This window comes from Mobula birostris, chromosome 12 (genome assembly GCF_030028105.1).
Source record: "Mobula birostris isolate sMobBir1 chromosome 12, sMobBir1.hap1, whole genome shotgun sequence".
NCBI lineage: Eukaryota > Metazoa > Chordata > Chondrichthyes > Myliobatiformes > Myliobatidae > Mobula > Mobula birostris.
In genome coordinates this window covers 96040540-96062092 of record NC_092381.1, presented here as the reverse complement: position 1 = coordinate 96062092, position 21553 = coordinate 96040540, and the positions used below count along the sequence as shown (strand labels likewise).

Here is a 21553-nt window from a genome sequence, read left to right as displayed (position 1 = left end):
TTATAACAATAATAAGTAAATAAATAACAGATGGGGTACAATGGGGAGGTAGGGCATTAACAGAAGTTAGAGAAGTCAATGTTCATGCCATCAGGTTGGAGGCCACCCAGACGGAATATAAGGTGTTGTTCTTCCAACCTGAGTGTGGCCACACATTTTAATTCCATGTCCCATTCTGATATGTCTATCCACGGCCTCCTCTACTGTCAAGATGAAGCCACACTCAGGTTGGAGAAACAACACCTTATATTCCGTCTGGGTAGCCTCCAACCTGATGGCATGAACTTCCGTTAATGCCCCACCTCCCCCTCTTACCCCATCCATTATTTACTTATTATAAATTTTTTTTCCCCTCGCACTCTCCCTTTTTGCCCTCTGTCCCTCTCACTATACTCCTTGACCATCCTCTGGGCTTCCCCTCTCCCCCTTTCTTTCTCCCTAGGCCTCTCGTCCCATGATCTTCTCATATCCCTTTTGCCAATCAACTTTCCAGCTCTTAGCTCCATCCCTCCCCCTCCTGTCCTCTCCTACCATTTCTGATCTCCCCCTCCGACTTTCAAATCTCTTACTATCTCTTCTTTCAGTTAGTCCTGACGAAAGGTCTCGGCCCAAAACGTCGACTGTACCTCTTCCTATAGATGCTGCCTGGCCTGCTGCGCTCACCAGCATTTTTTATGTGTGCTGCTTGAAATTCCAGCATCTACAGATTTCCTTGTGGTTGCGTCCACAAATTCACCACTCTTTGGCTGAAGAAGTTTCTCCATATCTGTTTTGAAAGGGCATCCCTCTATCCTGAGGCTGTGACAATGGGGACATCCTTTCCACATCTCCTCTGTCCAGACCTTTCAACATTTGAAAGGATTCAGTGAGATTTCCCCCCCCCCCCCCCCACAACCATCCTTCTGAACTCCAGCAAGTACAGAGCCAGAGCCATCAAAACATTCCTCATATGATAATAATTTCATTCCTGGAATCATCCTTGTGAACTTGCTCTGGACCACCTCCAATGCTAGCACATCCTTTCTAAGATGAGGGGCCCAAAACTGTTCGCAATACTCAAGGTGAGGCTTCACCAGTACCTTATAAAGCCTCAGCATCACATCCTTGCTCTTGTATTCTGGACCTCTTGAAATGAATGCCAACATGGCATTTGCCTTCCTCACCACCAACTTGACCTGCAAGTTAACCTTTCAGGGGTTCTGCACAAGGACTCCCAAGTCCCTTTGCATCCCAGATTTTTGGATTTTCTCCCCATTGAGAAAATAGTCCATACATTTATTTCTACTACCAAAATGTACACCCAACCAGGAAATTAGGTGGCAGTCAGAAAGGGGAAAGGGGTTAATCAGCCAGTGCAGAGTACCCCTGTGGTACCCCCCACCTCAAACAACAGGTATATCACTTTGGATACTGGGGGCGGGGGGGAAGTCACAGTGGTCCTGTCTCTGGCACGGAGTCTGCCTCTGCGGCTCAGAAGGGAAGTAGGGAGAAGAGATACGCTGTGAGGACAGGGGATTTGTTAGGGAAACGAACAGGAGGTTCCATGGTGAGAATGAGATTTCTGGATGGTACGTTGCCTCCCAAGTGCGAGGGTCCAAAATATCTCAGATGAAATCCTCAGCATTCTTAAGTGGGAGGATGAACAGCCAGAGGTCGTGATCCTTGTAGGTACCAATGACATAGGTAGGATGAGTGACAAGGTTCTGCAGAGGGAGTTCATGGAGTTAGGTGGTAACTTAAAGGGCAGGACCTCAAAGGTTGTGTTCTCAGGATTGCTACACTCTGTGCTGGTGAGGCCAGAACTAGGAAGATTATACAGTTTAATACGTGGCTAATGAGTTGGTGGAGGAGGGAGGGCGGGCATAAGATTTTTGGATCATTGCACTCTCTTCCAGGGAAGGCAGGACCTGTACAGAATGGACAGTTTGCACCTGAACTTTGAGGGGGACTAATACCCTAGCTGCACATAGGGGGATGGGAACTAGAGTGCCAGCACAGTTAGTGGAGAGGATGTGGAGGCCTACTTTGGTAAAGTCTCAGATAAAGTTAAGAACCAAAAGGTTGAGCATGGTGTGAATAGAGCCCTGAGCTGCACATATTTCAATGCAGATAATAGTGCTAAAGATGAGATAGCTGGTAAAACCGGTTTACAGAGGCAACATGCAGTGAGGAGAGACTGTTGAGAGGGCAAAATTACAGTCAACAGGATGAGTTGCAAAACAAAAGGCAGACAAAATCTAAAAAGGTGAATACAAGACTGAAGATGTTACATTTGAATTGCAGAGTAATAAGTAATATGGAAGATGAACTTATAGCACAGTTACAGATTGCCATGAATGATGTTACAAACATCACTGAATCATGGCTGAAAGAAGATTATTGTTGAGAGCTTCATGTCCAAGGATACACATTGTATCAAAAGGAGAGGCAGGAAAGCAGAGGGGGCAGCATTACTCCGTTGGTAAAAAATAAAATCACATCATTAGGAAGAGTTGACACAAGGTCAGAAAGTGCTGAATCATTGGGAATCGAGCTAAGGAACTGCAAGGATAAAAAGACCCTGATGGGAATTGTATACAGACCCCTAACAGTGCTAAGGACGTGGTCTACAAATTACAACAGGATATAGAAACTGCATCCCAAAAGGGCAATATTCCAATAATCACGAGGGATTTCAATATGCAGGTTGATTAAGAAAATCAGGCGGGTGCTGGATTCTAGGAAGGGGGTTTTCTAGAGTGCCGACTAAATGGCTTTTTAGAGCAGCTCATGGCTGAGCACACTAGGGGATCAGTTATTCTGAATTGGGAACAAGAGGAAATCTTCAGATGCTGGAAATCCAAGCCACACACACAAAATGCTGGAGGAACTCAGCAGGCCAGGCAGCATCTATGGAAAAAAAATTTACGTTGATGTTTTGGACTGAAACCCTTCCGCAGGACTGGAAAGGAAAAGCTGAGGAGTAGATTTGAAAGGCAGGTGGGCGGGGGGGGGGGGGGGGGGAGAGAAGTGCCAGGTGATAAATGATACTTGGAGGGGGAGGGATGAAGCAAAGAACTAGGAAGTTGATTGGTGAAAGAGATAAAAAGCCATGGAAGAAAGCTCCAGAGGGAGGCAATGGGTGGGCAAGGAGAGAGTAACAAAGGGATGGGAAATGGTGAAGGGAGGGGTGGAGGCATAACTGGAAGTTTGAGAAATCAAGGTTCAGGCCACGAGGTTGGAGGCTACTCAAACGGAATATATTCCGAATTGGGTGTTGTGCAATGAACCCGAATTGATTAGAGACCTTAAGGTAAAGGAATCTTTGGGCAAGTGATCATAATATGATTCAATTCACCTTGAAATTTGACAGTGGAATAAAGGGAATTACAGAGGCATGTGAGGAGTTGTCCATAATTGATTGGAAAAGAACACAGGCAGGGATGACAGCAGAGCAGCAATGGCTGGAATTTCAGAAGGCGCAGAATGTCCCTGTCTGTCTGTCTGTGTCTCTATGTCTCTCTCTCTCTCTCTCTCTCCCCCTTCTCTCTCTCTCTCCCCCCCCAAAGAGGAGGAAGTATTCTAAAGGAAAGATGACACAACAGTGGCTAGCAAGAGAAGTCAAAGCCAACATAAAAGCCAAAAAGAGAACATATAATAGAGCAAAAATTAGTGGGAAGTCAGAGGATAGGGAAGCTTTTAAAAAAACCAGACAGGAACTAAAAAGTCATTAAGGTAAAGATGGAATACGAAAGTAAGGTAGCCAGTAATATTAAAGAGGATACCAAAAGTTTCTTCAGATACATAAAGTGTAAAAGAGAGGTGAGTGGATATCAGACCACTGAAAAACAATATTGGAGAGGTGGTAATGGGGGCAAGGAAATGATGGATGAACTGAAAAAGTATTTTCACTATGGAAGATACTAGCAATGTGGTGGAAATTCAGAGGGTTCAGGTTCAGGTGCGAGTATGCGGGCAGTGGGCAAAATATCCCTCTATTGTTTGGGGATCTCATACTGGAGATGCAGTATCACTTTACCCTGCCACTTTGTTTTTGCCCCACTTTGTCATCATCTCGGTCCCCAACTTTCCTTTACAGGGATCTTCCTCCTCTTTAACCTCCATTCTGGAGTTTCAGTTACAATAGTGGAATTATTGCCTATGGATAGTGTTTTGGATTTGGGGTCTTTTTTATAGGGACTGTGTGCTGTGATCTGGGGGTTGTGTGGTAGCTAATTGAGGGGTGTTGTGGGGAGGGACATGCCCAGGGGTAGAGTTAGGTAATGGGGGTTGAGGATTCACGGTGAAGGGAGGTGGGGTGGCAATTGGCATTGCGGGGGTGGGGTGTCCCCTGCAGTAGGGGGGAGGGCTGAAATAGGAGCCTAGCTGCTGGTGATATTGGGTGAATTTGGCCCCTTGATGGGGTAAGGCTTGGGTTTATGGGGGTGTGTAGGGTTAGGGTTAGGATGCGAGTATGCGGGCAGTGGGCAAAATATCCTTCTAGTGTTTGTGGATCTCGTACTGGAGATGCAGTATCACTTTACCCTGCCACTTTGTTTTTGGCCCACATCATCATCATCTCGGTCCCCAACTTTCCTTTACAGGGATCTTCCTCCTCTTCAACCTCCATTCTGGAGTTTAAGTTACAATAGTGGAATTATTGCCTATGGATAGTGTTTTGGATTTGGGGTCTTTTTTATAGGGACTGTGTGCTGTGATCTGGGGGTTGTGTGGTAGCTAATTGAGGGGTGTTGTGGGGAGGGACATGCCCAGGGGTAGAGTTAGGTAATGGGGGTTGAGGATTCACGGCGAAGGGAGGTGGGGTGGCAATTGGCATTGTGGGGGTGGGGTGTCCCCTGCAGTAGGGGGGAGGGCTGAAATAGGAGCCTAGCTGCTGGTGATATTGGGCGAATTTGGCCGTGATGGGGTAAGGGCTTGGGTTTATGGGGGTGTGTAGCAGGGTTGGAGATGTTAGGTTTAGGGGCTGTTATATAAGCCCTTTAGTGTGGTGTGGTTTGGGTTATTTGGGGTGCTGTCCCATTTAGTTGGGGTGCGCGGTCCCTTGGAAATTAGGGTTAGGGTTAGGGTCAGGGCTGGGGTTAGGATGCGAGTATGCGGGCAGTGGGAATTTGGCCCCTTGCTGGGGTGAGGGTTTGGGTTTATGGGGGTGTGTAGCAGGGTTGGAGGTGTTAGGTTTAGTGGTAGGGCAAAGGACTATTATATAAGCCCTTGAGAGCGGTGTGGTTTGGGTTATTTGGGGTGCTGTCCGGTTTAGTTGGGGTGCCCGGTCCATTGGAAATTAGGGTTAGGGTTTAGTTGGGGTGTGTGGTCCTCCGGATGTTAGGATTAGGTTGGGGGGGAGTTAGGATTGAGGGGGGCCCGCTGGGCGGCGGGAGGTATAACTGGTGATGTGGGGTGAGTTTGCCCCTCCGGCGAGAAGAGGATCTGTGTTTATGGGGTGTGAAGATGTTAGGTTTCAGGGCAGGGTCATGTGCTGGGGATGTATTCTTCCCCATGGGGGAAGCTGGGAAGTTGGGGCAAGTGCTGTGGCTGGATTAAACCGGTCATTACGCATCTGTTCTTCCTAGTGGTTATCTCCTGTAGCGTTATAATTTCTAATTTTACTCCTCTCTACTTGGGGAATTAGGTTCTGTTCTGGGGCCTAGTTGTTAGGCTCTATTTCCAAAGTAAGGAAAACCTTTCCTATTTAATGGTCCCCTGTCTTAATTTGTTTCAGGGTGAGTGACTGAAGGGGATCTTCCCCTTCTTCCCTACTCTAATTTTCTCAATTTTTAAAAAAATTACGGGGTGCAATGTTGGCCCTTCGGTGAATACATTTTATGTTGCTGGCCTGGTTTTTTAGGCCTCGTTTAGGCCGTTTGGGGAATGCATCTGTAGTCTTTCAATCCATCTCCTCTCTGCTCTTTTTCTTTGGAGGTTTGACCAGTTTATGTTGGTTTCCAGGCCCAGGATTGCTAAGGAGTACATTCCATGCTCCAGGAAGTGTCCCGAAGGATATCCCTTACTGCCCCTATACCCCTATCCGTTTCTATATTGGTGTACAGGCTTTCAATGTCCATGGTGAAGAGTATGGCCTCAGGGAGCACTGACATGGAATTGACTATCCGGAAAAAGTGGTACGTGTCCTTGATGTAGCTGGAGTGTTTCTGCGATAGTGGGTTAAGGAAGGAATCAATGTATTCTGCTATCCTGTATAACTCACTGCTGCAGTCCGACACGATGGGCCTGTTGGGTGGTATTTCTCCCGGAACAGTCCATGAGTCTGGGTTCTTGTCTATTTTGGGGAGGACATAGAACTTTCTTGCTCGTGGCTGTATCCCTGTCAGGTACTCCACCTGCTTCTTCCCGGGGTATCTAGTCCTTTCTAGTTCTCGCAAAATGTTCCTAATTTCTGTGTGTGTTTCCCAGTATATGGGTTCCTTTAGTTTAGTGTAGTGTTCCGTGTTGTTTAATTGTCTGTCTGCCTCAAATAGATACTGCTGTTTGTCCATGATAACTATGCTGCTCCCTTTATCTGCTGGTTTGATAACAATATCCATATTTTCCTTCAGCTCTTTCAGGGCTGTTCTCTCCTTCCTAGTTAAATTGGGCTTATCCTGTACTTCTCTCTCCCTCTCCATTATCTGATCCAGTGTGCTCTCAAATTGTGGGGGTTGGGGTTGGGGTCAGGGTTTAGGGTTCATGAAATGTGTGAAGTTACCATAACTAGAGAGATGGTTCTTAGGAAACTGAAAGGTCTGAAGGTGGATAGGTGTCTGGACCAGATGGTGTACACCCCAAAGACGTGGCTGAAGAGATTGTGGAGGCATTAGTAATGATCTTTCAAGAATCACTAGATTTTAGAATGGTTCCAGAAGACTAGTAATTGCAAATGTCACTCCACTCTTTAAGAGGGGAGAGAGGCAGAAGAAAGGAAATTACAGGCCAGTTAGACCGAACTCAGTATTGGGAAAACGTTGGAGTCAATTATTAAGCACGAGGTACTGGAGGGCAAATGTTTATAAATAGGCTGTAGTCAGCAAGGTTTTCTCAAGGGAAAATCTTGCCTGATAAATCTGTTGAAGAAATGACAAGCAGGATAGACAAAGGAGAACCAACTGATGTCCTGTACTTGGATTTTTAAGAAGGCTTTTGACATGGTGCCACATATGAGGCTGTTTAACAAACTATGAGCCCATGGTATTACAGGACAGATTCCAGCATGGACAGAGAAATGGCTGATTGGCAGGAGGCAGTGTGGGAATAAAGGAAGCCCTTTCTGGTAGGCTGCCGGTGCATAGGGGTCTGTGTTAGGGCCAATTCTTTTTACACTATATATCAATGATTTGGATAATTGATGGCTTTGTTGCAAAGTTTGCAGACAACATGAACATAGGTGGAGGGACAGGTAATTTTAAGTAGAGAGTCTACAAAAGGACTTAGATTAGAAGAATGGGCAAAGAAATGGCAGATAGAATACAGTGTCAGCAAGTGTATTTCATGGCAGAAGAAATGAAAGGGTTGACTATTTTCAAAATGGAGACAAAATACAAAAAACAGAGGCATAAAGGAACTTGGGAGTCCTTGTGCAGGATTTCCGAAAGGTTAATTTACAGGTTGAGTTTGTGGTGAGGAAGGCATATGCAATGTTAGCATTCATTCCAAGAGGACAAGACTATAAAAGCAAGGATGTAATGTTGAGACTTCATAAAGCACTGGTGAGTCCTCACTTAGAGAATTGTGAGCAGTTTTGGGCCCCTTATCTTAAAAATGATGTGTTGAAACTAGAAAGGGTTCAAAGGAGACTCGCAAAAATGATTCCAGAATTGAATGGCTTGTCACATGAACAGTGTTTAATGGCTCTGGGACTGCATTCACAAGAATTCAGAAGAAACCTCTCAAGGCCTTTCGCCATTCGATAGAGTGGATATGGAATTCTTTGCCACAGGCAGCTGTGGCGGCCACGTTTTTATGTATATTTACATTATTATTTTATTTATTTGAGATTCAGCACAGAGTAGGAATCCCCCACTATAATCTGAGCCTCATCACAGGACAATTTACAATGACCAATCAGCCTACCACCCAGCAAGTCTTTGGACTGTGGGAGGAAACCGGAATACCCAGAGGAAACCCGTGTGGTTAGAGGAGAACATACAAACTCCTTACAGGCTACAACGGGAATTGAACCCAGGTTACCTGAACTGCAAAGCATTGTCCTAACTGGGCCGCCTCCAAAGGCAGAGGCAAATAAATTTTTGATTGCTCAGGCCATGAAGAGATACGGGAAGAAGGGAAGGGATTGAGGCAGAGAGGAAATCTGGATCAGTATCAGAATAAGGTTTATTATAGAAACATAGAAAACCTACAGCACAAAGCTGTGCTGAACATGTCCCAACCTTAGAACTACCTAGGCTTTACCCATAGCCCTCTATTCGTCTAAGCACCACATAGCCATCCAGGAATCTCCTAAAAGACCCTATCGTTGCCGCCAGCAGCCCATTCCATGCACTCACCACTCTCTGCGTAAAAAACTTACCCCAACACCTCCTCTGTACCTACTTCCAAGCACCTTAAAATTATGCCCTCTCATGCTAGCCATTTCAGCCCTGGGGAAAAGCCTCTGACTATCCACACGATCAATGCCTCATTATCTTGAACACCTCCATCATGTCACCTCTCTTCCTCCATCACTCCAAGAAGAAAGAACCGAGTTCTCTCAACCTATTCTCATAAGGCATGCTCCCCAATCCAGGCAACATCCTCGTAAATCTCCTCTGCACCCTTTCTATGGTTTCCACATCCTTCCTGCAGTAAGGGAACCAGAATTGAACACAGTACTCCAAGTGGGGTCTGACCAGGGTCCTATATAACTGCAACATTACCTCTCGGCTCTTAAACTCAATCTCACGATTGATGAAGGCCAATGAACCATATGCCTTCTTAATTACAGAGTCAATCTGCATAGCAGCCTTAAGTGTCCTGTGGACTCGGACCCCAAGATCCCTCTGATCCTCCACACTGCCATGAGTCTTATCATTAATGCTATATTTTGCCATCATATTTGACCTACCAAAATGAACTACCTCACACTTATCTGGGTTGAACTCCACCTGCCACTTCTCAGCCCAGTTTTGCACCTCTGACAGCCCTCCACACTATCCACAACACCCCAACCTTTGTGTCATCAGCAAACTTACTAACCCATCCCTCCACTTCCTCATCCAGGTCATTTATAAAAATCACAAAGAGAAGAGGTCCCAGAACAGAGCCCTGAGGCACACCACTGGTCACCGGCCTCCATGCAAAATATGACCCGTCTACAACCACTCATTGCCTTCTGTGGGCAAGCCAGTTCTGGATCCACAAAGCAATGTCCCCTTGGATCCCATGCCTCCTTACTTTCTCATAAGCCTTGCATGGGGTACCTTATCAAATGTCTTGCTAAAATCCATATACACTGCATCTATGGCTCTACTTTCATGAATGTGTTTAGTCACATCCTCAAAAAATTCAATCAGGCTTGTAAGACACGACCTGCCTTTGACAAAGCCATGCTGACTAATCCTAATCATATTATGCCTCTCCAAATATTCATAAATCCTGCCTCTCAGGATCTTCTCCATCAACTTACCAACCACTGAAGTAAGACTCACTGGCCTATAATTTCCTGGGCTACCCCTACTCCCTTTCTTGAATAAGGGAACAACATCCGCAACCCTCCAATCCTCCAGAACCACTCCTGTCCTCATTGATGATGCAAAGATCATTGCCAGAGGCTCAGCGATCTCCTTCCTCACTTCCCATAGTAGCCTCGGGTACATCTCGTCTGGTCCCGGTGACTTATCCAACTTGATGCTTTCCACATCCTCTTCCTTAATATCTACATTCTCAAGCTTTTCAGTCCACCGCAAGTCATCCCTATAATCGCCAAGGTCCTTTTCCATAGTGAATACTGAAGCAAAGTATTCATTAAGTCCTATTCTCTCACGTCTTATTCTCTTGCTCTTCACATACTTGTAGAAAGCCTTGGGATTTTCCTTAATCCTGTCCACCAAGGCCTTCTCATGGCCCCTTCTGGCTCTCCTAATTTCATTCTTAAACTCCTTCCTGCTAGCCTTATAATCTTCTAGATTTCTATCATTACCTAGTATTTTTTTTAACCTTTCGTAAGCTCTTTTCTTCTTGACTAGATTTTTACAACAGCCTTTGTACACCACAGATCGTGTACCCTACCATCCTTTATGCCTCATTGGAACGTACCTACTCAGAACCCCACGCAAATATCCCCTGAACATTTGCCACATTTCTTCCGTACGTTTCCCTGAGAACATCTGTTCCCAATTTATGCTTCCAAGTTCCTGCCTGATAGCCTCATACTCCAATTAAACGTTTCCCTAACTTGTCTGCTCCTATCCCTCTCCAATGCTATGGTGAAGGAGATAGAATTGTGATCACTATCTCCAAAATGCTCTCCCACTGAGACCTGACACTTGACCAGGTTCATTTCCCCATACCAGATCAAGTGCAGCCTCTCCTCTTGTAGGCTTATTGTGTCAAGAAAGCTTCCTGAACACACCCAATAAATTCTACCCAGTAGATGTAGTGTATATGGATTTCAGCAAGGCTGAAAGGCTTGGATCCCCTTGATGGTACCCCATGCAAGGCTTATTGAGAAGGTAAGGAGGCATGGGATCCAAGGGGACATTGCTTTGTGGATCCAGAACTGGCTTGCCCACAGAAGGCAAAGAGTGGTTGTAGACGGGTCATATTCTGCATGGAGGGCAGTCACCAGTGGAGTGCCTCAGGGATCGGTTCTGGGATCCTTACTCTTCGTGATTTTTATAATTGACCTGGATGAGGAAGTGAAGGGATGGGTTAGTAAGTTTGCTGATGACACAAAGGTTGGAGGTGTTGTGGATAGTGTGGAGGGCTGTCAGAGGTTACAGCGGGATATTGATAGGATGCAAAACTGGGCTGAGATGTGGCAGATGAAGTTCAACCCAGATAATTGTGAGATGGTTCATTTTAGTAGGTCAAATATGATGGCAGAATATAGTATTAATGGTAAGACTCTTGGCAGTTTGGAGGATCAGAGGGATCTTGGAGTCTGAGTCCATAGGACACTCAAAGCAGCTGCGCAGATTGACTCTGTGGTTAAGGCGGCGTACTGTGTATTGGCCTTCATCAATCGTGGAATTGAATTTAGGAGCCAAGAGGTAATGTTGCAGCTATATAGGACCCTGGTCAGACCCCACTTGGAGTACTGTGCTCAGTTCTGGTCGCCTCACTACAGGAAGGACGTGGAAGCCATAGAAAGTGTGCAGAGGAGATTTACGAGGATGTTGCCTGGATTGGGGAGCATGCCTTATGAGAATGGAGGGAGGAGAAGATAGCAGCGCGCACAGCTGTTCCGAATGAATATCGTATGTGTTAACTAGGGGGCCGTGCACAATCCGGATTTGATGGAGACAGCCGTGAGAAGCATGGAGGAACACCTGGAGTAACTTCTGAAATGCCTGCTTCACTGCCACTGCTACTGTGCGATCGAGAATCTCCGGAGGGGAAGGACCCAAATCCTTGGTTTTGCCTATTGCCGGGGTTGAAGCGCTCAGCAGAGATGGTGCTCGGTGTCGGACAGCGAGTCGGAGGCTCAGAGTTTTCGGACGGACTTGGAGTCAGACTGTGGTCGGATGCTTCCAGCATGCTGCATTGGCAAGTTTACGGCGCTGGAGGTTCACCGTCTGCATGAGATGATGGGACTTCGAAGAGACTTTGAGACTTTCACTGTGCCCATGGTCTGCTCTTATCAAATTACGGTATTGCTTTGCACTGTTGTAACTATATGTTATAATTATGTGGTTTTTGTTAGTTTTTAAAATCGGTTTGTCATGTGTTTCTGTGATATCATTCTGGAAAAACATTGTATCATTTCTTAATGTATGCATTACTAAATGACAATAAAAGAGGACTGCGTGTCCTCATAATCTAAAAGTTTGAATTAACTTGGCCTTTTCTCCTTGGAGTGGCGGAGGATGAGAGGTGACCTGATAGAGGTGTATAAGATGATGAGAGGCATTGATTGTGTGGATAGTCAGAGGCTTTTTCCCAGGGCTGAAATGGTTGCCACAAGAGGACACAGGTTTAAAGTACTGGGGAGTAGGCACAGAGGAGATGTTTGTTTTTTTTTAAACACGCAGAGAGTGGTGAATGCGTGGAATGGGCTGCCGGCAACGGTGGTGGAGGCGGATACGATAGAGTCTTTTAAGACAGTGGTCCCCAACCACCAGGCCGCGAAGAAACGATATGATTTGACGATACGAGTCAGCTGCACCTTTCCTCATTCCCTGTCACGCACTGTTGAACTTGAACATAGGGTTGCCAACTGTCCCGTATTAGCCGGGACATCTTGTATATTAGGCTAAATTGGATTGTCCCATACGGGATCGCCCTTGTCCCGTATTTCCCCCGCTAAGGCAGAGTGTTCCTATGAAACCGTTCATAAGCCGAAATGGCGTAAAGTGAAGCAGCAATTACCATTAATTTATATGGGAAAAATTTTTGAGCATTCCCAGACCCAAAAAATAACCTACCAAATCAAACCAAATAACACATAAAACCTATAATACTAAAATATAATAAAAGCAGGAATGATATGATAAATACACAGCCTACATAAAGTAGAAATAATGTATGTACAGTGTAGTTGCACTTAACAGAATCGGGAAGATTAAGCCAAAACCGATCTGTAGGAAAAAAAATCGGCACGTACGCACATGCGCACACAGGTGCCCGCGCAAGGCTTCATGGTCATGGTAGTCTTTCCCAGGGTAAACACAAATGTCCCTTATTTGGGAGTGAGAAAGTTGGCAACCCTACTTGAACACCCCCCCCGCCCCCGTTTTTTTTTAAACTGGTCTGCGGTGCAAAAACGGTTGGGGACTCCTGTTTTAAGAGACTTTTGGATAGGTACATGGAGCTTAGAAAAATAGAGGGCTGTAGGTAAGCCTATTAATTTCTAAGGTAGGGACATGTTCGGCACAATTTTGTGGGCCGAAGGGCCTGTATTGTGCTGTAGGTTTTCTGTGTGTCTATGTAAACCCCTCACTCTAGGGAGATGCCAATCAATATTTGGGAAATTAAAACCTCCCACCACAACAACCCTGTTATTACTCCTTTCCAGAATCTGTCTCCCTATCTGCTCCTCAAAGTCCCTGTTACTATTGGATGGTCTATATAAAAAAAACACGTAGTTATTGACCCCTTCCTGTTCTTAATCTCCACCCACAGAGACTCAGTAGACAACCCCTCCATGACTTCCTCCTTTTCTGCAGCCGTGACACTATCTCTCATCAACAGTGCCACGCCCCCACCTCTTTTGCCTCCCTCCCTATCCTTTCTGAAACATCTAAAGCCTGGCACTTGAAGTAGCCATCCCTGCCCCTGCACCATCCAAGTCTCTGTAATGGCCACAACATCATAGCTCCAAGTGCTGATCCACACTCTAAGCTCATCCGCTTTATTCATAATACTCCTCGCATTAAAATAGACACAACTCAAACCATCGGTCTGAGCGCGTCCCTTCTCTATCACCTGCCTATCCTCCCTTTCGCACTGTCTCCAAGCTTTCTCTATTTGTGAGCCAACCTCCCTTTCCTCCGTCACTTCAGTTCGGTTCCCACCCCCCCCCCCCAGCAATTCTAGTCTAAACTCTCCACAGTAGCCTTAGCAAACCTGCCCACCAGGATATGGTCCCCCTTGGATTCAAGTGCAACCCGTCTTTTTTGTACAGGTCACACCTACCCCAAAAGAGGTTCCAATGATCCAGAAATCTGAATCCCTGCTCCAATCCCTCAGCCACGCATTTATCCTCCACCTCATTCTGTCCTCTACTCACCATCATGTGGCACAGGCAGTATTCCCAAGATTACTACCTTTGAGATCCTGACATATCACCGACATATGTTTTAAAATTTAACTTAGCAGCAGCAGTTCAATGCAATACATAATCTAGAAGAATAATAATAAATCAATTACAGTATACATATTGAATAGATGAAAAATCGTGCAAAAATAGAAATATATATTTTTAAAAAAGAGGTAGTGTTCAGGATTTCGAATTGGATGGCAGAGGAGAAGAAGCTGTTACTGTTCCTAAGCAGACTCAATGAGCCAAATGGCCTAATTCTGCTCCTATATCTTATGGTCTAAAACTATCTGCCTCTCCGCCTATCAAAGTATTGTCTGCAAATTTCGCAAAAAAGCCTTCAATTCTGTCGTCCACATCATTGACATAGAACGTAAAAATAACTTCTACCATTCTACAAATCAAAGCTGATCTTTTAACTCAAAACCAATGCTAGTAAATGAGATTTGCGCAAATAGTACTCAATTGCGCAACTCTCTCTCTCACTTAAATCCAAATCATGCGCTAGTCTCGACACCATCATAATGGTGTCGAGGTCCTCATCGACATTGACAATGGACGAACATAACTCAATTGTTGCCATGTGCACAATGGGGCAAAGTTTGTTTCTGTACAGCATGACTATGACTACTTTTCCACACTAACTCTATACTTCATTTGCTTTATTTAGAAATCTATTGTTTTGTCTTGAATATACATCAAGACTGAGGCACCACAGTATTCAGTCAGAGAATTTCAAAACCACTACCCAGAGGGTGTAGAAATTCTTCCTTCTGTCAACACACACAAAATGCAGGAGGAACTCAGCAAGTTAGGCAGCACCTATGGAGGGAAATAAACAGAAGAGATTTTGGATGGAGACCCTCTTTTCTGTACCTTCTTTTGAGAACATGATGCCTGATTGCAGCACAGCTCACCAATTAGAACAGCTCCGCATCCTCTGTGTGGAGCCTTATAAAAATTTTGCACATTTCATCAAGACCTTTCATTCTTCTAGACTTCATGGAATAGAGGAACACTCTGTTTCAGCTTCCCTCATAAGACAATAAATTCCATTCCAGGAATCAATTCAGTTAACCTTCATTGCACACCCACAAATAACCCAGTGGCCTTGAGCCTTTGATGGTGCTGTACTGATGATTTCTAGAATCACATTAATAACCAAATGTATATATTGAAAAATATGAAGGTGCAATGAAGTTTACCACAGCACCTGGTAAGTTTACAAGGAGGAAACACGGAAACACAGCTCATGCAACAAACCAACCCAGACTTCTGATCCATGGTGTGCCAGATCCTAAACCTGGCTCCAGTTATGCATGCAGACTGCAGCCTGGACTCCAGTTCTGGATCGTGGCTTACAGTCCGGACAAGCGTGCCAGACAACAACAAAGCTGGATTTCCAGAATATCAGGTGCCAGATTATTGGCATTTGACATTAGTGGAAACACATGAGACTGAACAGCCTTGACTCAATATCAACAGCTCATTTCCCTCCACTGATGCTGCCCGACCCACTGAGTTACTCCAGCAGACACACAAGAGATTCTGCAGATGCTGGAAATCTTGAGGAATCCACACAAAGTGTTACAGGAACTCAGCAAGTCAGGCAACATTTAAGGAGGGGAATAAACAGTCAGCATTTCATGCCAAGACCATTCATCAGAACTGGAAAGGAAGGGGGCAGAAGCCAAAATAAGGTGGGGGTTTGGGGAAGAGTCCCACCAAGCTGGCAGATGATAGGGGGAAGGGTGTGGGTGGAGAAAGGAGGAATAAAAGGGAACGATATGAAAAGCTGAATGGTGATTACATGAAAGAGGTAAAGTGCTGAAGGAGGAGGACGGTGGACCACGGAATAAAAGGAACTGGGGGAGGTGATGGGCAAGTCATGATAGGGGAGAGGAATAGTTGGAGGAGCTACCAGAATGAAACAAAAAAAAAGTGGAGGTGAGAAAAACTAGAAGTTAGAGAAAAAAAGATGTTCATGCCATCAAGTCGAGCACTACCAGACAGAATATGAGGTGTTTAGCCTCACTGCCCTCAAACTTACTTGATTCGTCTCTGACACCCCTCTCTCCTTTCTTAATCTCTCTGTCTCCATCTCCAAAACCAGATTACACTGGACAACAAAGACGTTGCTTCCTGAATACTTTTGGGTTTATCTTATAGTTTTTGGGCTACAGATCACAAAAACCGCCATGAAATTTTTCTATCACACACAATTTTTTTAAAAATCACCTGTATTTGTTATTTCAATTCATAATTCACATCACAATAACTAATCCCAAGATTAAAGAAGGTGTTTTTGTTGGTCCACAAATCAAACAGGTCATCAATGACAGGCAATTTGAAGAACTTCCAGTGGGACCAGAGAAAATTGCATGGAAGGGATTCAAGGACGTTGTTGAAAATTTTACTTTAAAATTATTATTTATTGAGATACAACGCGGAGCAGGCTCTTCCAGCCCTTTGAGGCACACCGTCCAGCAATCTCCCGATTTAATCATGGGACAGCTTACAAGGGCCAGTTAACCTACCAACCAGTAGGTCTTTGGATTATCAGGGGAAATTAGACCAGCCAGAGGAAATCCACACGGTCACAAGGAGAATGTACAGACAGCAGTGGGAAATGAACCCAGGTCGCCCATACTGCAAAGCATTGTGTTAACAACTGCACTACCATGCTACCCCAAAATTTTCTTGGCAACTACATGACACCAAACTACATGCAGCTGGTCAACAGCATGTTTCAAGCATACAAAACCATGAAGTGCAACATGTCAATAAAGATTCATTTTCTACATTCCTATTTTGACTTCTTCCCTAAAAATCTTGGCGCTGTCAGTGATGAGCATGGTGAAAGGTTTCACCAGGACATTGCGATCATGGAGAAACAGTATCAGGGCAACCGAAATCCATCAACGTTGGCTGACTATTGTTGGACACTTACGAGAGAGGCCTCAGACACTGAGTACAAACAGAAATCAACGAAATATTTTTAGCTTAGCTGAACTATCGCAAAGTGTCAGCACATTGTGCAATAACAAGTATCCTAACACAAACAAGAGAAAGCCTGCAGATGCTGCACATCCAAGCAACACACACAAAATGCTGGAAGAACTTGGCAGACTAGGCAGCATCCATAGAAGGGTACAGTTGACATTTCAGCCTAAAACGTCGACTGTACTCTTCTCCACAGATGCTGCCTGGCCTGGTGAGCTCCTCCAGCATTGTGTGAGTGCTGATAGGTATCCTATCCTCACCTACCTCGGTATCCAACACATCACTCTCCGTAACCCCTGTGATCTCCAATGAGATCTCACCATCAGGTACACTTTCTGCAGTGTCTCTCCCTTCTTCACTCATCGCTCTCCACAGATCTCCCTGCTGGAAATTATCACTCCAAGCAGGACAAGTGCAATACCTCTGCCTACACCTCACCACCATTCGTGACCCTAAACAGGTGAGGCAGCACTTCACCCGAGAGCCTTTTCAGGTAATTTATAGCATCCATTGAAGCCCTCTCTACACAAGACACGAACACAGACTGAGGAACCACTTCACTGAGCAGCTTCACTGTCTGCCACAATAGTCAGGGTCTCCAAGTGACCACCCATTTCAATCTGAATTGCCATTCCCACAGTGCCACGTCAGCTTATGGCCTCCTCTACTGCCGTGATGAGGCAAAGCACAGGTTGGAGGAGCAACACATCATATTCTATCCAGGTAGACTCAAATCTAAAGGCATGAATATAAACTGCTCTAACTTCAGATAACATTTAGAGTACAAAATAATTTTATTATCAAAGTATATATATGTCACAATATACAAACCTGAGATTCATTTTCTTATGGACAATTACAGTAAATACAAGAACACAAGAGAGCCAGTGAAAGACTGCACCCAACAAGATAAGCAAAAACCAATGTGCAAAACAACTGCACAAATATAAGAAGGGAAAATTATAGTAATAATAAATAAGTAAACACTAAATATCCAGAACATGAGATGAAGAGTCTTTGGAAGTGAGTCCAGTCAGTGAGAACATTTCAGTGATGGATTATAGACAATAGACAAAAGGTGCAGGAGTAGGCCATTCAAGCTAGCACCGCCATTCACTGTGATCATGGCTGATCATCCATTATCAGTATCCAGTTCCTGGAACCTTTGATTCCACTATCTTTAAGAGCTCTATCCATCTCTTTTCTGAAAGCATCCAGAGACTTGGCCTCCATAGCCTTCTGGGGCAGAGCATTCCATATATCCACCACTCTCTGGGTGAAAAAGTTTTTCCTCAACTCCGTTCTAAATGGCCTACCCCTTATTCTTAAACTGTTGCCTCTGGTTCTGGACTTACCCATCAGCAGGAACATGCTTCCTGCCTGCAGCGTGTCCAATCCCTTAATAATCTTACATGTTTCAATAAGACCCCCTCTCAGCCTTCTAAATTCCAGAGTATACAAGCCCAGTCACTCCAATCTTTCGACATATGTCAGTCCCACCATCCCGGGAATTAACCTTGTGAACCTACGCTGCACTCCCTCAATAGCAAGAATGTCCTTCCTCAAATTTGGAGACCAAAACTGCACACAGTACTCCAGGTGGGGTCTCACCAGGGCCCTGTACAGCTGCAGGAGGATCTCTTTGCTCTTATACTCAATTCCCCTTGTTATGAGGGCCAGCATACCATTAGCTTTCTTCACTGCCTGCTGTACCTGCATGCTTGCTTTCAGTGACTGATGTACAAGAAAACCTAGATCTCTTTGTGCTTCTCCTTTTCCTAACTTGACTCCATTTAGATAATAATCTGCCTTCCCGTTCTTACCACCAAAGTGGATAACCTCACATTTATCCACATTAAACTGCATCTGCCATGCATCTGCCCACTCACCCAACCTGTCCAAGTCACCCTGCATTCTCATAACATCCTCCTCACATTTCACACTGCCACCCAGCTTTGTGTCATCGGCAAATTTGCTAATGTTACTTTTAATTTCCTCATCTAAATCGTTAATATATATTGTAAACACCTGCAGTACCCCACTGGTCACCGCCTGCCATTCCAAAAGGGACCCATTAATCACTACTCTTTGTTTTCTGTCAGCCAGCCAATTTTCAATCCATGTTAGTACTCCGCCCCCAATACCATGTGCCCTAATTTTGCCCACTAATCTCCTATGTGGGACTTTATCAAAGGCTTTCTGAAAGTCCAGGTACACTACATCCACTGGCTCTCCCTTGTCCATTTTCATAGTTACATCCTCAAAAAATTCCAGAAGATTAGTCAAGCAAGATTTCCCCTTCGTAAATCCATGCTGACTCGGACCAATCCTGTTACTGCTATCCAGATGTGTCATAATTTCATCTTTTATAATGGACTCCAGCATCTTTCCCACCACCGACGTCAGGCTAACTGGTCTATAATTCCCTGTTTTCTCTCTTCCTCCCTTCTTGAAGAGAGGGACAACATAAGCCACCCTCCAATCCACAGGAACTGATCCTGAATCTATAGAACATTGGAAAATGATTACCAATGCATCCAAGATTTCTAAAGCCACCTCCTTAAGTGTCCTGGGATGCAGACCATCAGGTCCCGGGGACTTATCAGCCTTCAGACCCAACAGCTTATCCAACACCATTTCCTGCCTAATATAAATTTCCTTCAATTCATCCATTACCCTGGGTCCTTTGGCCACTGTTACATCTGGGAGATTGTTTGTGTCTTCCCTAGTGAAGACAGATCCAAAGTACCTGTTCAACTCGGTACTGTTCAATTGTGTGATATGATCCCCTGGTTCAAGAGCCTGATGGTTGAGGGGTAATAACTGTTCTTGAACCTGGTGCTGAGAGTCCTGAGGCCACTTTACAACCTTCTTGATGGCAAAAGCAAGACCTGGGTGTTGGGGGGGTCCCTGGTGAGGGATGTTGCTCTCCTGCAACAGCATTCCATGTAGATCTGCTCCATGATGAGGAAGGCTTTACCTGTGATGGACTGGGCCACATCCACTGCGTTTTTTCTGGTTTTTCACACAAGGCCAAGATGCAACCAGTCAATATATTTGCCACCAAACATCTCGAGGTTTGTCAAAATCTTAGATGACATACCAAATCTTCACAAACTTATAAGTAGAGGTGCTGCCCCCTAAACCCCTATTTCCTCCCCACCCCACCTGTTTTCCCTTATTCTGGTGACCCCCCCCCCACCCCTTCTCTTCTCCTCCCCTCATGATCTGCCTTTCACCTCTCTCTGGTTTTCCACCTCCTCTTTTTTATTCTATAGTCCACTGTCATCTACTATCTTATGACTTCTTCAGGCCTTCACTTCTTCCACGTATCACCTTCCAACTTCGCAGAATACTCCTTTTCATCCCCCCTCACCTACTCTCCAATGCCACCCACCAGCTTGCACTCCTCCCCTTCCCCCACCTCCTTATTCTGTCCCCTTACTTCCCAGTCCTGTTGAAAGGTCTCAGTCTGAAACGTTGACTGTTTATTTCCCTTCGTAGTTGTTGCCTGAATGCTCAGGTTGTGTGTGTATAAACGAAGTTACTGAAGCATTTTTAATCCAGATTCCAGTATCTGCAATTTCCTATGTCTGCAATAGATGTTAGAATATAAAGGAAAACAGAACAAGCTAACGTTTTAATTAAGGATATCCAACCAAGCCAGGAGACCAGACCGAGGAACAATATTCATGTGGTCCCATCAGGGCCCCGCATAATCGGAAGAACAGCTCCATACTGAAAACCCCTTTCGGCTTATCAGGGAGGTGAAGGGTAGTTTGAAGTAGAATGTGGGTTGGGGGGTGGGGGGGAGAGGAGACCGCCCCTTCCCCACGAAAATAGAACCTGCAGTTAGAACCTCCACCGTCCCACGATGGCAGCGCCCAGCCTCCAGACCCGCCATGCCGCAGCCGGCCCTCCCTCCCTCCCAGAGACCACGGACTCACATGGTGTAGTCCTCCCTCCGCTGGATGCGATATTGCCGGAGTACCTTCAGCTCTTTCAGATTCCCGTCCACCTCCCAGGAGATGAAGTCCACCTTCTTCAGCAGCTTCTGCTCGTGGAACTTCAACTTGCGCACCATGATTGCGGTCCTTAGCACCTCACCCGGAACGGCCTCCGCACTGCCTGTTCAAACCTTAACCAGAACGGATAGGGCGGTTTCTAAGGTTGTCCGCGCTGTGCCTGATTCCATAGGGGAAATAAATGAGAATCAAATTCAGGTTCATTATCACCGGCATGTGTAGTGAAATTTGTTAACAATTTTGCAGCAGTTCAGTGCAATATATGATAATATAGAAAGAAAGTAAATAAATAACAGTAAGTAAGCATATATGTATATTGAATCGATTAAAATAGTCCAAAAAAATATTTTAGAGATGAGGTAGTGTTCATGGTTTCAATATCCATTTAGGAATTGTATGCAAAGGGGAAGAAGCTGTTCCTGAATCACAGAGTGTGTGCCTTCAGACTTCTGTACCTCCTTCCTGGCGGCATCAATGAGAAGAGGGCATGATGGGGGTCCTTAATAATGGACGTCGCCTTCCTGAGGCACCGCTGCATGACAATGTCTTGGATACTGTGCTTTGTGGTGAATTAAATGCAACACAAGCCGCGTGGTGCCTCTCATTCGTCAAAACTAAA

General features: G+C 45.1%; 1 protein-coding gene across 1 annotated transcript in view; it reads right to left on the bottom strand.

Moving 5' to 3' along the window:
- imp3 (IMP U3 small nucleolar ribonucleoprotein 3) overlaps positions 1-21041 on the bottom strand; it is a 214913-nt gene extending 193872 nt beyond the window's left edge. Inside the window, exon 1 of the mRNA XM_072274342.1 lies at positions 20857-21041. Within this exon, the coding sequence (XP_072130443.1) occupies positions 20857-20993 (137 nt within the window). The 5' untranslated portion in view covers positions 20994-21041. The remainder of the gene's footprint in view (positions 1-20856) is intronic.
- Positions 21042-21553: the final 512 nt, after the last annotated feature.